Raw genomic sequence first — 24,950 nt, 5'->3', positions numbered from 1 at the left:
TGTTGTTTACTGACTTCACATAATTGCTGAGTAAGTTTCAGAAAAAATTTTAAAAATCACTTACCTATAGAGTGAGTTGCAGAGCCTTCAGAAGAAAAGTGTTACGGATACAGGTAATATAAATCAGAGGTAGCTGCAGGTAGAAACTTCAAATTTGCCTGTTTTTAACTCATCTCAGCAAAAATCCCATATATATTAAGAAGATTAAGTGTAGCAATTGGAAAGCAATATCATGAACATATCAGGATTTTTGGGGGGAAAAATAAAAGGCCCTCTAAGATGGAAGTTAAGGAATAAAACTTTGCAGAAGTTTTTTAATTTGATTTTTTTACCTTGTTTGTCCTAAATTTAAATGTCCTACTAATAAGTTTGGGTAACTCTTCCTAAATATAAATATGCACTTACAGTACAAATGCATTCATATTTCACTTGTCATCTAATCTACCTGAAGTTTCCATATGCATCCTGAATTTTTGGTATTTTCTGATCAGTCAATTTAGATCAATCTCAAATATGTTAATATTATGTATATGTGAATGTTTACTTGTCTCCCTATGTGGTAATACTAAAATCAAAGTTGAGTTAATTGATAATTTCGTTTCCTACTTATGCTACTCCTACTTTCTCAGTAATTAACTACTATTAAAACTATGTTTTTAATACAAGGCATATTCTAGCTTTATGAAATTGCTTTTTTATTCCTCCTGCACTCTCCTTGGCACCTGTATGTGAGAAGAAATTATAAGCCAATGCACTAATATTGTTGTAGTTTCACACCCAAAATGAGGACTGATATTGCACAACTGCTCAGGAACCTGGAAGACCTATTATGCCTTTAATATTTTCTTTTTTTAAATCAAACTGGGGGAGACATTTAATATAGATTTTTATTTACTCTATTTTTAAGAGCTGCAGTAGTGATTTAGTGTTTCTTCTGTGGAAGTGGAAAGAAAACTGTAACGTAAGCTAGAATATCTTTGTTAAAATTTTCTAAAATTCTTTATTTGTTATGATAAATTTGTTACAATCATTTTTTTTTACTTGTTCATTTCAAATTGTCCATAAAAATAGCAAATGCAGATAGGTTTATGTTAAGCTGCTTGTTGTTTTGTCACAAACTTGGAATAAGCTTATGTGGTTGAACCCCTCTACCTCTGCAGTACGGTATTTGTCCTGATCTTGCCATTAATCACACAGCAAATGACAGTAATGCATTCAGCAAAAAACCTGGTTACACCTTCCTTATACTCACCCCCCTCATACAAAACAAATGATCCAGTGCAGCTCAGTATTCATTTGACTTAAGCCTTTATGTCCTATAAAATGTCCATAATGTTTTCTGAGCTTTCTACAGACAGCTAAATTTGAGGAGCCTGCCATCCAATTAAAAGATAATGATCATGAGTTCTGTAATAATCAAGTTTTGTGTCCAAATTAGTTTTCTAGTCTCATGCTGATCTTCAAGAAAGCACCATTTCCCACATAGATGAGACTTCATCTGCATAATAGAAAGTTTTATTCTTCCCAAGAACAGGAGTTCTTATCCCACCTACAAAAGCTATGCTGGCTGCGGGCTATTTAGGATCTCAAAGATTTCAACTAATATGGTGAAAATTTCATTGAAAATGTTTGTTTGAGTAAATTAGAATGTCAGTATTTCAAATGTAAATTTTGAAGCACTGCAGACAAATTGTAGCTTCTTAGAATTAATCAAGTGTCTTTTTGAAACATGAGCATACATCACACCATTTCTGTTACAGTAATATTTATATGTGCATGTATTTTTGCTGTGTATATGTATATATTTTATGATCAAAGTTTATAAATCTTGGAACATGAATTACTGAATTCACTGTAGTTGTGTATTACTATTAGCAGCAGTAATAAATGACCAGCTCCTTTAAATGTGGCTGGATTTATAGATGCTACATCCTTTGATTAATAAGCTGTTCTTTACCTTGGCACTTTTCATGTCTTGTTTTTAATCACATACTGCTTATATTACATCGATTATCTGAAAGAATGTTGAAGCTTTAATGATCCTTGTTTTGTCAGTGTGAGAACTTAGCAGTACCCATCATACGATGTTATTCAGTATGACAGTTACTCAGCTTATACTTCAGGGAAAATATCAAAGCTAATATCTAGTTTGTAGTATAAGTAATCTTTCATGATTACCAGTTAGGATGATTTGGGACTGCCATCACCCCAGTGGCTCCTCTATTCAGTTTTTCTAAAGATTTTATATTTCCATTTGTTAGTCTTTCTACTCTTCAACTGCAGTTGCTAGAACAATAAATGTGAATATTTTTTGCTTCTCAGTCTTACAAATAACAAAATCTGAAATACAGCAGCTCACCCAGGTAGCAGAGAAATTGTCCTCTGATATTGTTTATCTGAAAGGAAATGCAGGAGAAGATTGCCATGACTGCAGATTTATTGGACGTTTATATCATATCTGTATGGTTATGCTGGTGTGTAGTGCTTGGCTCTTTCTTGCAATAACTTTAAAGCCAGGGAAGTGACTGTTGGATTGACAGGGTGAAAGTAGTAGTAATAAAAGAGGGGAAAAGAAGACATCATGCATTTACAGTTGATACGTTTAAAACTTATACTACCTCCAGGTCATACAGATATGGAAGGAACGTGACTCACTTGACAGTTATGGAATTTTTGATCAATTACTACTTAGCTTTCAGTGGAACACTTTCAGACCCACAAGACTTAATCCTCATTTACGACATTTCTGTTTAGCTTTATTTCTCTGATTCTCAAAGTGACTGAGATATTACTATTTCTATATAAACAGTGACAAATATGCCAATAGCGCTTCAAGAACAAATAAAAACAAATTTCTTCTTTCATATCTTCATTATATGGTTAAGGCATACAAATTGATATTCATGCATGCAGTCATTAATGACAGCATTTGAAGGCTTCTCTGTTAGTTTAGATAGAACTGTATTTTTCAGCAAACAGAAGTGCAAGCTATTAAGTGTTGCAGGATTGGATATTAACCAGAAAAATGAAGAATGTTCACCTATGCCTTTTATTGGGAATTCTTTGTGTCATTTTCCTCCTATTATCAGCCCTTGGTCATTTCTGCTGGATAAATATGTGCAGAAATATGGTAGCGCCACAAGCGCTTTTGCTCTCAACTCCTATGATTTGTGACTTTGCTCAGAGTATGTCTGACTAACCATTTGGCTAAAATGGCAGCACTATCACAGCCATTTCAGCTGCTATTGCTGTCAATCCCAATGAAACTGAATGGGTGTAATTATGAGATATTTTTAGGAAACACACTTTATATAGACAGGACCTCTGAGGGCGGTGAATTCTAGGACACAGGGAAGGATGTGCAAGAACAGTACTTTCCACTTTAAATTACATGTTTCAGTGTCTAATTAGAAAGTTTCAGTGGTTTCACTGCTGTCATCTGTTTTGTGTCATAGCAAGGAAATAGTACATATTTTCATTCGCTTTGGTTTTTTACAGATTTACTCTGTATTTTAATGATATTTACACTTCACAGAACCAAAGCAAGAAAAATTTTACATCACCTTGTGTGCCTTATATATTGTGGACCAGTTAAACATCTAGAGTTAAAAACAATGGTTGCAAACTAGGTTGCAAACAAATTTTGCCTAAGGCATCAACCATAAATTAAAGTAATAATCGTCCCCGTAAGAGACAACTTTTTTCCACTGCTCTTTTAAAATAAAAAAGAAAGTAGGTCAGAGAAATTTAGGATATTTTAGAGTATGTACAGTATTGTATTGTTTGCCAGCACCTAATTTACAATTACAGAGCTGCATGAATATTGAAATGATTCAGCTTCCCATTATAAATGTATGTGGCAGTTTGGTTGTTGATCAGTTTATGAAGTTAATGCAAATGAAACTGTCTTCCTGTCAGCATTTGAAATATATAATGCAGTCATGTTGTATATTCAGGGACAGGCCATTGACAGTCAATTAACAAGTTTGATTGGTATGTCAACTCATTCTTTTGAATTGTTAATAGTATGTTAATAGCATTCATTTCTTTGTGCAGTCCCATTTGCAGCTTCACAGTTACAGCTATTTTTTATGATTCTGAGTAACCTAAAATAGTGCCTTAATAATAGATTATTAAACACCTGTCTGGTGTAGCTTAGGGAGGTTTTTCTAGACTGGGAGTTTGCAGTGGATCCCTTTGATATTCAAATCAACAAATGATAGCCTTTTTATTCAAAACGTAAGTTCTTTTGATGGTTAGCTTGTTAAGAAATATTCAGCTCCAGTCTGACCTGATCTGGTTTCCCATGGAAAAGATCTGATGCTGTTTGAAGGTTCATAAATGGAATGCCAATGACAATTTGTTGTTGACGTTTTGCTGCCTCAGCCTTCAGATGCTGCTGGTTGATGTGCCGCTTTAGCTTCACCAAATAATGCTTGCAGGTAAATGATCTTCTGATTGATCAGATAGTTTCAAAGCAAAGAGTTCTCTTCTGTGGTCTGTAGTCATGGTTTTTAGGCTTGGAGGGGTACTTTAAAAGATGCATCAAAGTTGACAGATGAATCTCGAGGCAAGGAATTATGGGAGACAGCAGAATTATGGGAATATTTTTGAGAGAATAACATATTAGCAAGAGTTTTGAAGACCTTCAAAGGTCTATCAAAGCAGCTCCCTATAGCAGATTTATTCCTCCTTTAAAAAAATTAAAATTGAGTACACTGGTTAACTCTCAGTTTCCTGTGTTGTGAAGGTGTTGAGCTGATTTTTTTGTTTTCTAAGGATGTTTTAAATGGCATATTTAATTTGAATTTCACTATTATCTTGTTCTGCATTCAGAGGCTTATCCTGCAAGGTGTAATTTCTGCTTTTACTGAGGTTTGCATAAAATCAAAGCATTACATCACCTTACAAGGCCAGGGTTTATAGTGAAAAACATTCCTTTACATAAACATCTATGACATTTAGTTAGCGTTAAAATCAAGACATGAAAATAGCAGTTGGAATAACCCTTTTTCTCCACCTTTCTTCATATACAGGCATTATTCTTTTATACCCTTCTCCATTCCCCATTAGTGCCTTTCCTGATTGTAACACAGCTATTTCTCTGAAGAATCAGACTAGCTATTAGAAGTTCAAAACATACATCACAGAAACAGTTCATTTCTCTTTGGTTTGAACATTTAATTATTCACTATCAGCATGTGATAGTTTTTCAGCAAAAACATGTAATTGTTTTTTGTTGGAGAGCTGTATGAGTTAACTCATTGAGATCTGAATGTCAGAAGCTCTGAGGTTTGGAGTCAAATGCTGTGAGCAGTTACATTGCCAAACGTGAACTCTGGAATCATTCACTGAAAGGTGCTGTGTGTTAACCATGTCTCACTGGACTTGGTAACAAATCATTTGTACTGATTGAACTTAGGCCAAGCTTTTTTTAACAACAAAATTCAGTCTTTTTGCAAAATCCTAAAATACAACTTTAAACTGGTAGGTGAATGGTCAAATCAGGCAACTTCAATCTTTATATCATATAAATAGAATGGAAAATTTATATGAGACAGTTTCCATCACTGAAAATTTTGGCATTTTAGCATACTTTTCAAATACCATGCATTGTTTAGCTGATAATTAGAAGTTCATTCTGTTGGGCTGAACAAGCAAAATATTAGATATTTTCATTGTCATACAAGGTTATGTTTTCAGTAACATACCTATAATTTCCCTTAGCTCAAAACGCAATATTAGGTATTCAAACTGTTCTCTGTTTGTAGACTTTGATACACTTACAGCCTCTGTTTTTGAAGAGATACTCTATTGGTTATTTGTAAAATTCAAATTAAAATTGAAAGCTTTTCTGATAATAATGTCATCAATATTGTTTCTTATTCATGATTTCTGTGCTTAACTTTTAACCATTATACATCCAAGAGAACTTCTTGATCCCATTTCATGTTCATATTAGGCATGTGTAAGCATTTTTATTTTATTTTCAAAAATGTGGTAAAAACTCCCTCCCCAGCATGGTTTTTATTTTGTCATCTTGCATCTTTTGAAGCACCCTAAATATTTCACTTAATCTCTGTTCATACAGAATTATCTGCCTGAATGTTCTGTAGTGTAAGGCTTAAGTGCCTTTCATTGTGTTAAATTTCTATCATTTAAAAAACTGTAAGGTAACAATGACCATCTCATAGCAGTTTGGAATGCTTGTTGTTTCCTTTTTGGATAGTGTCAGACTATCAAAATACAAATCCAAATCAGTCATGTACCAGTTTTGATTTAATGTTCATTATAAAGATTTTGCACATCATAACTGATACTTTTCATCATAGAGCAGGATCATGCCATCCTATGCTATTCAAGATCATGAATTTATTTAAACAAATCAGAACAGTTCCACTGGAAGATATTAAGAGATGTGCTTCCTGGAGTGCCCATTGTCACAACAGCACTGTCATTATCAGGCAAAAGGAAAATACTAAAGAAGGGATTTGAGCCTGGGTCTCGGCAATATTGCAGCTGATTAAACTAATTGCTGGATTATTCTTTGATGCAGTCTGCCCCTCCTTTCCTCCTATTTAGCCTCTTTTTGTTTCAACACTTGGCTTTCTACCCATTTTTCTATATCAGAGGGCTTGACTCTGCAATTATAATTACTTTTATTAATAATGCAAACAAAAGGGCTGAGCACAGAGTAAATTTGCAGGCACTGGTTCTTGACACTGCTTAGTGATATGAGATGGATACAAACATGGCTGCAGCTTGAATGGGACAGCATGAGGTACATATTTCATTAGTAACTTTGTACTCACTGTGCTGTCAGTGTAGTGCAATTTCCAGTTCTCAACTTTTATCCTTTTAAACCACTTAGAAAATTCCGTGAAAATGAGTACTAAAAGGAACAAGTTGAACATACACAAAAACCAAAAACTACCCCAGAAAAAAAAACCAAAAAAGAAAAAAGAAAATGTATAGTGCAAGATAGTAACTCCATCCCCAGATGAATATGTATTACTGTACAGAATATAATTACAATACAGTTATAGTCTAATTATGAATCAGAATTAAAATAAAATTTGTTATAGAAGTTTACTTCTTAAATGCAAGTTACCCCTTTATCAGTAGGTAAGTTCTTTCCTTGAAGTGCTGCCAATCTAAGTGAGTGTCTGCCCACTGAAAGCTCCATAGTAAACTCTGCCTCATTGCATGGTTAGGAATTTGATGTTACTTTATATGAGGATGTTGTCCACACTGCAATTCTGATAAAAGGTCAGTATTTAAGCATACAACAAATAAAAGAATATTAAGTATAAATGTAGATCTTTGTTGAAACTTGCAGTTTCTGTAAGTATAATCAGAACTTGACTTGCAGATTTGCATTGAAATATGTATCCCTAGAGAAAGATATTTGCTATTTAAGGAAGTATTATCACTGAAATATGAATAAATAAGCAGAGGATTGTGATAAATGCCATATGTCATGTAGGTTGTATTTTATATGCATTGTTGTATGTGTTGTACAGGTACATCTAGCTGCACAAACAAGTCTCCTTTCATTTCCACTGGGAAATTGTGCTTATACATACTACAAATTGGACTTCTGCACTAAATAATCTTTGTCATACATTAAGCTGTTTTAGTGTTGGTTATTGCTTGGGTAGTCATAGATGTAAGTAAAATCCATTTGAGAGTACATATACATAGAGGATGGGTGAAAGCAAAAAAAAAAACCAAAACCACACTCTATGGCTAGAATAAGAACTATTACTTTTAGCTTACTGTAGTTACAGTTAACTTGGTCTCAGTTATCCAGTTCTTGGTTTTATGCAAGTGCTTCTTTCTCATCTCCCAGTTATCACAAACCCTCTTAAAGTAGCCAGTGACAATCATGAACAGCATATTTCAAGTGCAAATATTAAGCCAAGTGAAGGCTGGGAACAAAATCTCTTCTGTAAGAATAGAATGTCACGGTGTTAATGTGTTTCATACACTGTGAATTACTGTCGTGTGATGAACAGCTTTCACTTTTCAGTACAGAGTACTTTCTCTGCCTATCTGTCCCTCTTCTGTTTATAATCACATTAAGCTATTTGACAGTTGGCATGAATAAGGACTGTAGACAGGTAGGAAAGGGAAAAAAAAACAACTCACTCTTCATAGGATTTTATGACTGCAGTCTTGATTCTCCTTGTATGCTGAATTCCACAACAGTAGTGCAGCCTTAAGCAGTACCACCCTTATTGTTAATAGAAACTTAAGTCTAGACATTTCTGCTGTGCTTCCTTGGATTATTTTATCACTGCAGTGATAGTTGAACTGGTGATTTAGTTTACTGTAAGTGGAAATTGTCAGTAGAGGCTTCAGTTAATGTGGGAAGGAGATCATGAGATCCCTAAGTAGATTGTACATTTAAGAATAAAAGTACAAGAGACAAAGTCTGTAATATAAACACATATAGATAGCTAAGGAAATCACATCACTTCTTCTTTTATCTTTATCTTCCTTTAGATATTAAGTGTATGGGTACAGGTACCCTCTAACCTCTCTCTCTTATGTGCTATCCAGTTCCCTAGAACTGTAGAGAAACTGTAGAGAAAAGTCGAAGAAAAATGTAGAAATGAAGGAGGGAGGACTGTCTTATGTATATGCCAGCTACATCTTTCTCTGGTGATATTTCATAAACCTTTAGTTATGAAAATAAATTTAGGATTAAGTAGTAAAACCCCAAATGAGCTGTGTGGGAACCCCAAATAAACTCTTAGGTAACCTCATGTAAGTTGTAGACATTTTCTGCTTAGCAGAGGAGGGTAAAAACAGAGGGAAGTTAATTTCACATCTTTACCCTGGCAGATTAAGATGCTTATCATAATTTGAATGCTGTTATGCTGAGCTGTAAACTGGAAAACAGTGTTAATGAAGAAATCTAAAAACTCTTGTAAAAAAGAGTTAGCTCTGAAGAATCATATGAAGCTTTGATATCACCTGAACTTTTACAGACTTCCCTTTGAAATATGGAAATCGTGTAATACTTTTTGTAAAGGTTATGGTAACAGTTTGGGGAATTGTAAGAAATTTTACTTTTTGATTAGACCAGTGTCATGGGAACAGAGACTGCAACTCCTTTTGTCCTATACTGAATGTACTTCTAGTAAAGAGCAGTTATTTTTTAATATAAGCTCTTCAGCAGCTCTTCAGTCAAGTTTTCTCCCTTGTTCTGAATATCTGTATTTCAAAATATTTTTGCCATATGTTCTGGCATGAGTTTTCATTTTTCCTTAGCTGTCTCATTTTCTTATTTGCTGCCTTTATTTCAAACCTGTGTCCATTTTTATTATTTCTACTGGTGCACATTCCAATTTAGTATCCTCTGTGGGTTTCATTATCATGCTGTTAATCCCTTCTTTCGCTGACTTAATGAAGATGTTAAACAAAACCAAGCCTAATACCAATCCCTACGGCACCCCACTTCAGTTGCATTGGCATTTTCATTACTCTCTCCTCACAGACTATCAGCTAGTTAACAGCATTTCTATTTAGGAGAGTTAAAAAATTATTTCCAAATATGCCTTACCAAATATTTTAAGAATCCATATGAATTATAAACATTGTTCTCCCTTATCTCTGCATATATAATTCACTAAAAAACACAATCACCTGCAGCAGACTTAATATGCATTTTCTAAAAATGTAGTATCCACTGCTTGAGAGTTCATGTTCATATTGAGTCATTTCTCTCACTTTACAGTGTTGGATACTAGTCTTTTCTGCCTTGTTTGTCTGCACCCTGACGAGGCCTTTAGTTTCCCTAGTAAATACCAGTTTAAGCAGTTCATTCCTAGTCCCAACCCCAATTTTTAGGAATATTCTCATCTGAGTACATTTTTTAAAAATTTGTTGTGTTTGGCATCTTTATTTGAAGTGACATGAATAATAAACGAAGAAGTGTTAATCAGTTTGGAGGTTTTACTCCATCTTTTAGATAAGGTATGTTCATAAAGCTAAGTGTTCTGCAATTTTTCACAGTTGGCAGATTTGCTAATGTGCTTGTGTGAGAACTTGTGATTTTTTTCAAAAGCTTGAGAGGAATGGTAGGCTTTGTAAAAGGTGGCAGATTAATAGTCATGAAGACTAGAATTCCACTGTCCCAAGGAAGAAATACATCAAAGATTAATACTCTCGTTAGCTTGCTCATTTTAAAATAGGGAGACTGCTCTTTTTATATTTAGGAAAAAGCACCCTGCAGAATGTAGAGAACAGTTTATCCTCTATGGCAATTAAGTCTTTAAGCTGTCTACTGTAATTTTCCAGGAGGGAACAATATGTACCCTGGGCACTAGCACAGCCCACGGGCCAAAATATACGAATTAAGTAAAGAATATTTTTACCTCCATTTTGTTCATTTCTTCTCCCTCTCTATTGGAGATTCCAAATTGACTAAAACAAGAATCGTGGAGATGATTTCAGACTGTCATGCCCACATGGATGCATTAGATGGGAAGTCTTTCTCACCCATTTTATTGGAATCTTTCTAGATGTTTGTAACTACAGGTTCTGACTTTAAAAGCTGCATTTATTTTTGATTTATGTCTAATACTCCCTTGGAATATGAATGACAGTTTGTGAGGTTGGTTTTCTTTGTGAAAATTTCCGTTTTTCAATCTTTGTCTTCTGTAAATTAGAAGTGTGGGGGTGTTATTTCTGTCAGTTGGAGAGGAGAATAAAATTGATTTGACATTGATCAATATTTAAAAATAGCCAACACACTGCCAAAAATATGTATGCAACTACTACCATTTTCTTTTATAGTACAGTTTTTAAAAGATTAGTTTCAAGCTAATACTTTGATCTTACCTTAAGTTTTTGACCTGATCATCCCTCTCAAGTCTGTACCTTTAGCATTTTGTTAATCTTAAAGGTACTTCGGACCTTTGGGAATGTATTAGATGAGATTGCCTACTGTAAACCCAGCACTGTCAAAAGGCCTCTTTTAAGGTATTTGATTTTTAGAGGATTGTGGAGGTGTTTACAGTTGGGAAGTATAGAGTATGATATGATTAGGAGATATTCATTATGTTGGTTTAGTATTCATAACAGTATTGTGGCTTCTTCAGATGCACTGTTGAGTCTAAAGGACTGCCAGATTTTGTGCTTCTTGGTGTTTGTATACTGTGTGACATGATACTTCTCCTTGGTATAATTTAAATTAGGAAATATACAAAAGTTGTAGGTGTGTTGATAACATTACAACACTGTGTTCAGTGTCAAATATGGCTTTGTGGAATGATGTATCTTAATTTTCCTAAACTTCAGAGAAAAAAAATACACCCTAGGTTAGCATTAATGAAATTGCAGTACTTTGTCACTTCTTGTTTAAAAAAAATGTTCTATGAATTTTCAACCGCCAAATATATAAATTCAAAGAGAAAAATTTAAAACACACATTGATAAAATAAATTTTCATAGTGAAGAGCAATAAAAAATTATGAGAGTTTTGTAGTCTTGTAGCTCAGGTGATCAGATACATATTGAAAGATCCATCCCAAAATGAGAAGTAACAAAATGGACTCAAAGCATCTGAAAACTGAATTATAAAACTGTGGGAATTTTAAAACTTTGGGAATGTTACACCTAGTTCAATAAAATAGCCATAATATGCTGTTGATTAATTGTTATTGGGTTTTTTGACCTAACTAGGGAAAAAAAAAATTCCAAGGGGAAGTTTTGAAGTTTTGAGTATGATGTGCAAACTAATTTGACTAAGCTATATGTGGAGTCTTAGAAATTTAAAAATTTTTAGTCAAAGATAATAATAAAAATTAGTAGTAGTAGTAGTAGTAGTAGTAGTAGTAGTAGTAGTAGTAGTAGTAGTAGTTGTTAGGAATATATCCTTCATACTTTAGTTACTGATAAAGCTACTGATGCACATTTTTTCTCAGAAGAAACCCTGTATCAAACTCAACTATGTGTTGTGAACTCATTCCTGGAATTTTCAGACTATAAATTTGTAACAGTTCAAGAAAAACATGAATTATATTGAAGACTGAGTGTATTAGAATCATGTTAGTCAGATACAAGTTCATAGTATGAACTTCAAGCTTTTTAATTACTGTTGTCTAAATGATGCTTTTAAAAACTTTATTCATACTAGTCAGTTGAATAAAAGATGTCACATTGCAAAAAGCAATTTTGCCATCGTTATCTAAAACAAGAGGGGCCCTAGGAAGAAAGGATTATCATATATTGAATAAAAAGTTCACCACTTGCAGCTTTAATCCCGTTAGAAAAGATTATTTCTATCTAACTTAATCAGCCAGAGGTCTTTATTGCCTGGAGTATTAATTGATTTAGGTCTTCATTAAGGTCAGAGGTACCCTGGCTGACCAGAGGCAGCCTATTAGTGTGTTGTCAGTTCTGCTTATTTACATTGACTCAGCCTAATAGCAGGTCGTGCCACTCTTAGGTCAGGGGGTCACTGAACCTTTTGTGCAGCCTGACCTGTTAAAGGGCAGCAGTCACTCAGACACCAAACTGCATTCATAACAAAGATTTGCCTGATTGCATATTGACTCCTGCCTTCCAAGAAACATTTGTGGTGCCACTGTTAGCATTTGCCTAAGTGTCTGTGGGTGAATGATCCCTCTGTTAGAAGTTTCCAGCAAGTTTTATATTGTCACTTAATCACACACAAGTTTTAATCACATCAGCAGGAACAGTTTCATCAACTTTCCATACTTGCTCTTGGCCTTTAATAAAACCTCAGTGCTGATCTATAGGTATCCTATCACTTCTGTTCTGTTTCTTTCTAGGCAACAGTAGTCACAGCTTTTATTTCTAATTAGCAGCTTAAGTTAGACCTCAGTCAATTAAGTCTGGTTTTCTCATTGTTTTTTTTCCTGATAAATATATATATATGGAGATATGTTGTGTCCTTTTGGTAACTTAGAATACTGGTAAAAACTATTTCATGGTATAGATCAGTTCCAAGTGGCACCGAGTCAGTTCTTCTGTGTGTTCCTTGCCATGATGGCATAGATACTTTCTTTCTGTTTTCTAATAAGTGAAAGCACCTTAGAAAAAAGGCTGCTATACACCTTTCTATTGGTATGAGCCATGCCCTAGGTCTAAATTATACTCATCCCTGCAAGACAGCTACACTGTGAAAAGTAGAAATCCTCAAATAATCTCTTAGCTTTCTCTCTGTGAGAGCATGCGTCGCATCCTCTGAGGTTCTGGTTGTCCACTGAACTCCCCTGATTATTTACAGTTGTTCTGAGTGAGCAAAACAGCTGCTAAACTATTATGTTAACTTGTAAGGACTCACCTTTCATTTAACTTGCAATGGTACACATGAAAATAAAAAGGGAAGAAATGTGGAATCACATGAAGCCCCATCTATAACCTGCTTACTGCTGTGAAACAATATTGGAAATAAACTTGTGCAAGTGAGCATCTCAGCAGTATGAAACTTGAGTTTTATGGGTTGTCTTTGGTTCAAGTCTTTATTTAAATTTTAGCACTGGAAATATGTGTATGGTCTACAGTGAAAATCAAAATACCAATGAGACATCCACTGTATACATATGGATCCTCTAAGGATCAATATAGATCCTTTACCTTGTAGTTCTGTTTCTATGCTGAGTTTCCTGTGTAATGCAAGTGGGCCAGGCTGGGAACACTGTGAATCTACGCCCCGAAAGAGCTTCTGTTATCCTCGAAAGTGCTCAATAAAGATAAACTGTTGCAGGGTTCTAGCAGGGTTTTGCAGAACACTTTCACAACACAAGGACTGACACCATACATTGTGACAGCTCCTCTTGTAAGATTTCAGTACTGTGAACAAGATAGTATGATGACTTCCCTGTTTTAAATGCCTTTTACTCTGCTAACAATTTTCTGTATAATGGTTCAAACATTCCAGAGACAACGTCTTGAAATCTGCTAGAACAGTGTTTGTACTGGTTTGCTGCTTTGTCCTTGCTGATTATTTATGCTTGCTTTTCATGACTGAGTCACTGGGAAAGAGAAGAAAGATACCCCTCCTCCTTCCCTTATCCTAAATTATGTCCCCCTGCAATACAGTTGCTGCAAATCTGTGGCCATTTTTTTATCCTTTCCCCCTCTTTTCCCCTTGCATCTACCCTTCCATAACATGGTGGCTTGTTGGAAACATTGTTTTTCTGTTAATTGCATCTTAAGATACAAACAAGTATGTTAGGAACAGAGGGATTTATTCAATTGGTTTTTAAAAAACTGCAAAATTCCCACTGAATCTTAGCCAAAAGTGGTGCCAATTTTGCTCAAATCTTTCCGAGATTTTTTTATGACCTTGCTTATGACCAGTGGGGCTAATTGTATCAGAACTGTCCAGGATACTTTAAGAAAGTGCTATCTTGGTCTGTATTTCAAAACACTGACAGATATTTTATCGTTAATTAGTATTCATATTATGTCTCAAACAATCTGTTCAAGAATAGGGGAAGTGAACTGGTTGAACAGCTCTTCTGTCTACCTAATAATTAACATGGGTGATGCATGGAAAACCAGCAGCTCAACAGGGGATAAAAAGGAAGAAATACCATCAGTGTGATTTTTTTTTTTTTCCTGTAGAAGTATAAACTACCTGCATTGGAGTTTTTGACTAATACATGGATTACACTTTGCAGAGGTGAAAATGAATGGTTTGCTTTAAAAACAAACCTGTGCCCCTCTGAATCATATCTTTCTGAATTTGTTTCTCATCTTGTCAGTATGCCACTTGGTAGCTGGCTGGACTCCCTTGTTCAGTGGCACATATTTTAAAATAGCGCTGGAAAAAAAAAGAAAGACCATTTGTTCCTGTAAACCAAAATATTGCTTTCATATATTTTTTTTCCAAATTTAGGATTAGTTATAGCATTATCAAATAATATTTCAGGTATTTTAAACCATTTAAATAGTTGATGTGTGTCAGTTGATATATTGTTTCCTCTCTGCCTCCTCCCCCTCTTCAGCTGCTAATCATAGAACTTGTATGCCAAATTGTATAAGATACTCTTCCAATAGTTACATGTGTGAGTCTTTTGTGAGACACAGACAGTTATGAGGACAGATTTGGAGTTGCATATGGGTCTGTCACATGGTTTGATTGCCATGTCTTCTAGGACACAGATTTCTTTTTTAATTATTCTTAATTCTGAGGAATTTTTACAGTTTATACAGTAAGTTCTGCAAAATTCTTCCAAAAGATTCCTTGCACAGTCCATTTTCTCTGTCGCTACTCCTAGCAAAATTCTTCCTGTGCTGACTTCAAAGCTGCTTACGCCCACCTTACTTCCCACTTCTATACTTAGTTTTCTTTTGATAGTGAATAAAATTTACTGTTTCACTGATTAGGATATGCACAGACATTCTAGAGAAGTGCAGCATAAGACGATGAAAAGTTTTGATATTTACATTAAGATTTTATAAAAAAAATCTTTGAGATGTCTGAATAACAAGAATAAATGTTTCCTTTGCTGGCTGCTGTTAAAAAAAGTAGGTCTTCAGAGTGTTGCTGGGAAGATTTTGGAAAATAAGCCGAAAGTAACTGCATTGCAGTAGTAAATCTGGCCATCCATTTCAGTCCATTTTCAAAAGGTGACCCATCTCTTTGTTCAAGTAGCATCTCTTTGTTCAAGTATCATTCTTCAGCATTTTATTTTCAGCTTGCAATTTGCTTTTACCTTCTGGTGGAATAACATCACTTTTTGTTCATACACAGTCATTTAGGTGTTCTGCTAATATATTTTTGCAGTATTTTTAAATTCGTTTACTAAAGATGTTACAGGTGTGTACTGCTAATTTCTTATATGGTTTTGTATAAAACAAAGCTTAAGACATAGAAGATTAATAAAACAGCATTGAAGATAATGTGCATCATCACTCAAAAGAAAAGAAAAAAAGAGCATATTTAACCATGGCATCAGTGTGATCCAGCAGCTGTAACAGTCCACATCAGATTTTTGTTCTGAGCTGACACGTACATCCATGCATTATCTTTAGACTGGAGTGTTTGCTCTATTTGTAACAAATTATGGCAAAGAACAGTACTATTGAAAGAAACCAGCTGAAAGAGAGAAAGGTGCTTCCCTTGTCTTCTGTAAACTCCCAGAGTCTTATGTACTTGATCTGATTCTCTCCTAGGTTGGTGATGTTCTCTACTGTGCTGGACAGATTGCTCTGGTGCCCTGCACGATGCAGCTGGTGAGGGGTGGCATACGTGCAGAGGCCAGCCTTTCCCTCCGGCACGTTGGGCGAGTTCTGCAAGCCATGAGCCACGAGACTGCGCTCCACCACGTCATCTCAGCCAGCTGCTACGTCACCGACAGCCAGAGCATTCCTATTGCTCGCTCCATGTGGCAGAGGAAATTAGGAGAATGCGAAAAGGTAGCTGCCCTATCCATTTTCTTCTTTCTGGGCTGTCTCTTTTCATTCTAAGTCTTGCAGTAATATCAGAATTTTCGCAGTACGTTTCAGAGGGGTTCAAGTAAAGGTTTGATTGAGCTGTTATGTTCTGGCTCATAAGTGGTTGTGCACAATTTAGAAAGAAAACTGCTTAATAGAAAGTTATATTCACCACTAACTTTGTCTTAATTCCCCAAAGCATTTTGTTAAAGAACTCTTAAAGAACAGTCAATTTCTCTAACAAAAATGTGAGCAATACCTCGTTTGAATTACTTCTGTCCATATATTTTCTGCATAATGAGAAATGGGCATTTTAGTTCCACTTTTTGTCACTTGTTCTGTTGAGGGTTTTTCCCCCACTTGCTTACAAACAGTATTGTTATGATAACTGAGTTTAGCAATTTACTGCACATTATTGCTTTATATTCAGCTGGACTTCTAAGACCACATCTGGACATGCCCTTGATTAACAGCATAATAATCTGATTTATAATGATGCCATAATAATTCCTGATTTGTATGTGCCCCTTTTCTTAAAATAGCCATGAAACACCGAGGCAGCATTAAAAGGTAGTGGCCATAAATCTTGTAAATAACTTCTCCCCAAATGCATAAAAACCAAATGCATAATTGCTGGATAATTTAATACAACCTAACAAGTATGTTTTCTGGGGGCTTGGAAGCATAGAATGTGTTAATATTTTCATATAAGAAGGAAAAAGACATCTGAAACTTACCTTCTATTTACCTTTGTCTCCAGTCTCTGCACTAGGCAAGTGTCTTTCTGAGTAAAGACATAGACTTCACTTACATGCTTATGCATCTCAACTTGATTTATTAACAAAGAACACTCCTAAATAGTGTTTATTACTCCTCCAAGACCAGTTTCAGATCCAGTATTTGACCTGAATTCAATTTGTTTTATTTAAATAAATTCCCATTTTTGTTTTGTGACCAGTTAGTAACAGACCATGACCACAAACCCTCTCTGCTTTCTGATTTGCAATATATAAGATTGAAAGAGAGATTGGGTGGTGTTTGCCAGTTCTTTGAAATTTATCTTTTTCCATACACAGACTTTTAGGTCTTCCATAGTTATTATGCATACCAACTACTCTTTAACAAGTCCTCTATTTCTTCCACTTACTAAGATAATTAGGCAGAACTTGCTTTTTTTACAATTTTTTTTTTAGCTACCTAAAAAACACTGATGAAGTTGCTTACTTTTGGGCTATCACTAAAATCTGTTCCGTGTCCCTTTTTGGTTGTTGAAGCCATAGCTCAGAAAATGGATTGTTGCCTACATGCACTGAAGTGATAGCTGAAGTGAAGTGATAGCTGCCTGACAGGTTTCAGGAATCTTTAAGAAAAACATCCTGCATTTTGGCAATCCTGTAGGATGTTCATCAGTCTTATGCTGTGCTTATCAGATCATAATTCAGTAATGACACTAGCAGAAAGAAAAAAATATTAGATAATGTGTGCCACAACACGATCTAAAAATTCTTTAAAAAAACCTAAATATAAAAGGGAGTGAGATGTTATTAACAGCTGCATGTTCCTGTTTTTATAATTTCATCAATAGGAAGTTCAGAGAGAGGAATTAAATTTTTTTCCTCAGGATATGTGTATTTTTTGAGGAGTAGGGGTTTATGTACAAAGCAAAGCAGAGAAAAATACTTATCAAATAGTTTTGTTACAAGGGAAGGGTGGGAGCAGGGGGAATTACCCTGCCCTGAAAATACAGTTGTCCTGTTAATGAAAATAGAGATTTTATATTGAAAAATGATAAACTGTTCTTCAGTTGTACTTCTGTCTCAGTTATTCCATAGTAACAGTGAAAACAAGTAATGCAGTTTTTATTTTGGAGCAGCCTTCCAGATCTTGTAAGATACTGCCTTTCTCCGTGGAAGACAGAATTTGGTAGGCTTACTCTGAAGGCATATTCCTTACCTGTGTGGTTTTGTTCAGGTTTTGGTATTCCAGTGCTGCTACAGACAGTTCTGTTGAATGCCATGACATGACAAATGGTCAGTTTTCGCCAAGTGAACTAAATCAGCCACACTAAAAGCATTTTATTATTCTTCATTTTAAGCAGTGGCCAAAGGCCTGAACCAGGAGGAACCTACATATTACTTAATAAGAACAAATGGTTTGTCAGTTGAAACTGTCATCCATGAAAAAAGGAGTTTGTGCAAATAAAGCAGTTCAGCTCAGAACTCATTTTTGGTAAGCTAAACATCATAAAACAGAATTAATTATGTTTTAAAGATAGGATTTAGATTGTATTTCTGTTCGTTGAATGTTTTGTATTTAGTAGCAAAGCGATGGCATATTAAGATAATTGTATTTAAAATGGTGACTAAATCATATGCATCAGAACTGCCAAAGGTGTTTTTCTTCAGAGCATGAAAAATTTAGCATTCTGTCATGTGGTGATACCTGGTAAATATCTTCTACATAAATAATACTGTTCGGCAACTTCCCTTGAATCCTTCTACATGTTTGATGGTAGTAGCAAGTAAAGCACAAAAAGATTATATAGATTGTTTAGGAACACCAATGAATTGGACCTAATAGCACATAATGTAAAGAGAAATATGAGAATTGTTTTCTGGATTTGTTTATATAGCGCAAAACATTTACTTCTAAGAGCCAGATACAGACATGCAGTTTCTCAAAGCTTCATTTGAGATAAGGCCACAGACTCAGACACTTTTAGCTGGACTTTAGAAGACTTCTTGTAATATTACTAGTGACAATTGTCTTTTAGGAGCTTCTTGAGTTAAAGATCAATTCCATTTAAATAAATCTAAATATTTTTTAAAATTTAGATAAATTATAAAAAGTACATTTCGGAATAATCTATTTTTTTTCAGAGGAAATATTTCACATGTTTCAGAGAAGTGTTCTAGTGAGGATGAGAGGGCACTGTAAGAGAAAGAGCAAACAGTAACAGTGAGTCCAGCAGGCTGGACCCCCTAGCAACTTCTAAGTTGTTTCAGTCACACAGCCTCTGGTCCCTTCCTTATTCAAGCATCATTCCTTCCTTCTTACACAACTCCTTTCTACTCCCATCATCCTGATTTCCCTCACTCCTTATGGCAGCTCAGAATCTGTGCTCCCAGCATCATTCCTGCAGCTTCAACCCTACAGTATAATCCCCTGAGCCTCCCTGAGCTCCAGTTACCCACAGTCATCAAGGGTTGTGTCCTTGGAGCTGGAATCCAGGCCCTGTTCCTCTCTCTTCTTCCTTCATGTGTCCCTTTGGGTCTCAGTGTCATTGGAAAAGCCATTTGGGGGGACGGAGGAAACAAATCTGGTGCAGGGATCTAAGGTAGTAGTAGAAAGGAAAAAAATAGTGGGGAGGGAAGGATCAGAAAGCAGCCCCACCAAGGGTTCACTCAAAAGAACACCACCTAAATCACTGAGCTAAAGATCTTTGGATTGACATTTTGAATGTACACAAGAGATGTCTTTTGTTAAAACTTAAAAGGTATTGTAAAAATTGAGATCTAGAGTGAAGGAGCTGAAGTTAGCGTTTAATTCTGTAGGTGCATAAAACTGCACTTTTGTTGCTGGAGAAATTAAAATATAGTTAAGGGAAGCAGTGGTTAAAATCAAAAGAAAAAAAACAGAGACTGCAAAAATAGCATGAAGACAATTATGCAAATGAATAATCAAACCCAAAACATAGGAAGACTTTTTGGAATTAACAAATACAAGTGCCAGCCATCGTCAGCTTCCTTCCACCCTATTTTTAAGTTACATTCCTTCCACAGTTTCTTTGTGATTGCCAGGCATGCTTGGGGACATTCTGACTCTTGAGGAGATAAATTGAGGGACCTTCTCTAGCATACCTAGTAGCAGTTGTATGCTGTAACAATTTCAGTCTAAGCCAGTAGTTAGCATTTAGGAGGTTTTTGGGCTTTGTGTCTTCTTGGTGCTTTTTCTAAGTGGCCAAAAAAAAAAAAAAAAAGAAAGAAAGAAGCTTATAGCATTGCTAAAACTTTCTGGAAGAAGGACTGACAGTTTTCCAATTAAGTCTCATCTTGTGTTTTTCTTTACTTCACATCTTTTAATGACAGTGTCATGTAATATGATGATTTTATAAGCGGTTTTGCTAACTCATTCAGCAGAGTAATCAATAGAAAAAAGTAAGCCAGATGGGTTGTAGTCCATTTGTATTGGGTGGGACAGATGGCATTATTGATAGATGGAAATATTCCAAATAATTATTGTATAATGATATAACAGTGACTGTGCCTGCAAAATTTTATTAATTTACTTTGTGAATGCACTTTATTCAGTAGGGCTTGAGTTGTACCATTTAGACAGTACTCCCAGTGTATTTAGTTGGGAGCTGAGTTTACACCCTAACTTCTCCTTCCCCTATCCCTGGGCTGTCTGTGCAGACATCCCTGTAGTATTTTGTTAGACTGTTTCAAGTGGTGCATTGTACTTCTGCCTATACAACACATTCCCCTAGGCTAACTGAGATGGCAAGATCATGATTACATTTTTTTTCTACCTCTGAATGCTTGGTTTTTGCTTCCTTTTGTTATCCTCACCAATACAAAGAAGAAACATGCTGTGCTGCCTCAAGATTTCAGGCATTCCAGCTTGCTTAACTGCTGTGTTTTCTATTTTTTGCATCTCACTAATCCCTGGCAAGACTTGGTATAGCTAGATTAATAAAATATATAAATCCTGATAAACTGTGTCATAAATACTCATTTAGACTGTTGTTATTCAGTTTTATATTCCATGGAAAATACTGTGAATTAATTCTTTCTGTGAGATAAGAGCACATTAACTTCCTAGCTGAAAAATCTTGAGGCTGTTTGCTGCTTTTGAAAAAAATTTGTTTATAAAATGTCTGAATGCTAAAGATTAGTTTCAGTTATTTGGTTGGATGAAATATATACAAAACTTGGAGACAGATTTTCCAGAACTCTCTGAAATCCAGAAATCTGCCTTCTTCGTCATAAAAAGAAAAAATTACAGGAAAATACTTCAGTGTATTTACTACACAATGTTTTGTTCTCAACAGAAAGTTTAGAATTAGTTGTGTTTGTAAGTGAACCCAAGACATTGGTGAAGGGAGATTTTGAGACGGTGAAAACAATATATTTTGTTAAGATTAGAAGACCGAGTTGTATAGAAAGAGAATATTTAATGTAATAGCAAGATGTATTATTAGCACTAAGGTCATTATATTTTTTTCTTAAAATCTGATATTATAGATCAGTTCCCCTCTAGTTATCGTAATAGGCAGCTGCCAATGTATTTTCCATCTTCAGTAATGAAAGATCTACTCGGTGAAATACTTCTTGTGACATAAAAAAAATATATCTTTTTATTTTTATAACACCCCTTCCATTTGGACATTAGTTGTCTGGTACTCTCCCACCAATAATTTTCTGAGCAAACATTCTGCAAACTTTAAAAGTTCACCAGCCCATCTTCTGACAGAAGCTTTCTTTTTTTTTTATGGTGAGAATTCAGGATGAGTGGCTGTGATCCCATGATTGTTTCAAATCCAGCAAAGAGTGCTGCAGTTGACTTTCATTCTGTCAGGAATGCCAGTCAGATTGTTGACAGTGTGTGTCTTAATAGTGTGTAATGCAGAAGTGATGGAAAAAAGATTCACAGTGTTTTATCTGATATATATTGTGAATGGGTTCCACACTTATTTCAGCACTCAGGCAACTTGATGCCAAATTTTAAAATCTAAATTAAAACCTTTTGGACCAGATTTAAAAACTGTTTAGATTTCAAAAGATGTAAGTACACCCAAACTAGGATTTTTTAAAGATATCTAAGAGCAGTTATCTAGGGCACTGGGGCCCTTCCAGGGAGCCCCTGCGTCGGACCTGCTTTGACACTCCTGTAAATATCATTGTTGCTTTCCTGTATCTTTCCACTTTGCCTTACAAATAATGTACAGGTCCCAGGTTATAAACAAGTTAAATCTTGAACGAGGATCTGTCTAGCTATGTGCAGTTGTTTCCTGGAGTAATTAGTGTGTTTTCATGGCAGTCATTTAGAATGGCATCATGCATCTGTAACAGCAGTCTGTGCATTGTTCAGACATTCCTGTGCTATTTGAAGTATACAGACTGTCATGAATTTAAATAAAATTCATGCATTCTCTAACACTTTATTGTAAGCACAACAGAAGTAGCTTATGCTCAAATAGTGGAAGTTGAGGATTTTTCTTGCTGCAAAGGATTGGACAAAGGTTTAAGATCCTCTTTTGCCAATAGTGAAAATGACTATAAAACTTAAAATGGAATATTAAAAACTTTCACAGATTTCTGTGAGAAAATATATATTTTTTTCACCATTCTGAACAGATGTTTCTAAGCCAGTAACTTTTTAATCTAATGTAATATATATATTTATTTATTATCTTTATTTAATGCAATTGTTAGATTTCCAAAAATTGTTGTAAATTCTGTGTCCTATATATAATACTATAGGTAATATTAACTTACTTGGTCTCCTTTTACCAGTTTCTTGAACAAAATAGTCAAAATGTGAATAGTAGAAGTAAATAAGTATTATAAAGGTAAAATGACAGATTAGAACACTGCTGTATTTACACTGTGAGTCAGTAAACTCACATAGGTTAACTAATATGATTTGTAATATCACCAGAAGAAAAATAAATATTTTTGAAACCCATTGCTGACAGCTAGTACCTATGCCTCCCAAAAATTCAATAGGAAGAACACGCATGTTTCTGTTTCCCCTTTTTGTCCCATCAGCTTCATAACATCTATTTTGCAACTAGATGCTATTTTGAATTTTCCACAGTTTGATATATAAACCCAGGATTCTTTTATGGCCTGTTCAGAACACACAGTGCATTAAATTGCACAGTGCTAGTGTGTCTTTCATCTCGTGCCTAGTGTATTTCATTTCCCCTGTCTTCAGATTAGGCAAAGCTTTTCTATTCATTTGAAGCAACTGTAATGAGAATATTTAACACAGATCAAATGCAGATAGTGGAAATCCAGAGGTCCTTGGAAATAGTCTGCCATTTGACATGGGGAAGCAATGGGAGGTGAAAGGTTTGCCACTTGAACTTTTATAAGATTATAATACTCTATTTGTAACATTAGCAGAGCCTTTAAAATGTTTAAAAATTAGTAGAGTCAACTAAAAGAACGTGACTTTAACGAAAGCCATTTTTAGAAAGGGAATATGTGTGTATAAAAATCATATGATTGCATAATAATCTAAAGAGTACACATGAATTTAATTTGTAGAATATAAACAAAAAATATGAACAATGGAAAATAAGAAAGGAGAGCATTTCTTTTGTGATCATTTGTGGAGATATCTACAGATACCATCAAATCCTCAACGTATAAGTCAGCATAATTCTGTGATTTCCATGAACTGATTTACACTAGCTTATTTGCCATTTCAAGGTAATATAGCCATGCATTTGAATGTTGTTTTTCAGGTAGACAGAGTGAAGAAATGCATGTCGGGTTATTCAGGGTGGTAAACAGCCTGGTTCATGCAGGCTGACTGATCTTCCCCTGCAGCAGTTCCCTTATAAGACCGGATTTGAGTGATTCTTCATCTCCTTTGCTGAAAACATTAATTCTGTTTTGAGCCTGTCACTTCTGTGCGAAGAGTGCAAGAGTGCATATATGCATCCTCTGTTTGCTTAGGCCAGAACCTCTGGTCAAAAGTCTCATGTGTGATGACTGTGAAAGCCATTAACAGAGTTGCATCCCTGAAGCAAGTTCCTGTTGTCACTGCTTCATTATAGAGGGACAAATTCCATTTTGGCTGAAAAGTGATCAAGGTCTAATTTTCACTCAGGAAGCTTCCCTGTTAAACTGTAGTCCAAATTACATGTAGGACCCTTTAAATTCCCACAATAAAGGATAGAATTTCAGGATTTCATCACCTTCAAAGGTTTTTTGTTCTCCTTTGGATGAGGTAATCCTCATTAATTGATTAATTGATCAGGACTGAAAGAAGAGCCACATTACCACCTCAACCTACATAAACAGTCTTGTTAACTACTCATCCTTCCTGAAACTGTAGCAGGTTAATCTCTTTCAGACCACAAACATCCTTTCCAATTTACTGCTTCCAAACTACTGCAAGTATTTTTATATTCAATACTAAGTAGCTACTCTAGATCTTGGTCTTTTCCAGGGAGGATGCTTTAATTTGTCTCATCAATGTAAGCCCTGTAAAAGTCAGAAAACTCAGATCTCAGAAACCAGTCAAACTTATATACTGAAAACCCTTCCCTGTGGGCAGTATCTTCTGTGGTGGTTATGCAGGACCTGGAACAGCATTCCTGTTTCAGGAAAAAAACTTGCTATTGAATAGTGTACAGAGTCTTCCTGGGTCTTCACAAGAGCCTCTATGATGCTGGGTTTTGGATTTGTGGATAACATGCTAACTTTGCACATTTTCAAGGCTTTCAAGACTTTTTCCCAGTCAGCACCTCAGTGAATAAACTGGCTGTGGGCAAGAGGCAGTCAAGGGGA

The 24,950-nt window shown here is 35.2% G+C and overlaps 1 protein-coding gene across 1 annotated transcript in view; it reads left to right on the top strand.

Moving 5' to 3' along the window:
- The window catches only part of DPH6 (diphthamine biosynthesis 6), a 185,072-nt gene that overhangs the window by 112,436 nt on the left and 47,686 nt on the right, over positions 1-24,950 (top strand). The window contains exon 13 of the mRNA XM_084207361.1: positions 16,162-16,404. Within this exon, the coding sequence (XP_084063487.1) occupies positions 16,162-16,404 (243 nt within the window). The remainder of the gene's footprint in view (positions 1-16,161; positions 16,405-24,950) is intronic.

The sequence above is a fragment of the Fringilla coelebs genome (genome assembly GCF_963513975.1).
Source record: "Fringilla coelebs genome assembly, chromosome: 6".
Classification (NCBI taxonomy): domain Eukaryota; kingdom Metazoa; phylum Chordata; class Aves; order Passeriformes; family Fringillidae; genus Fringilla; species Fringilla coelebs.
This window is presented reverse-complemented; position numbering and strand designations above follow the sequence as displayed.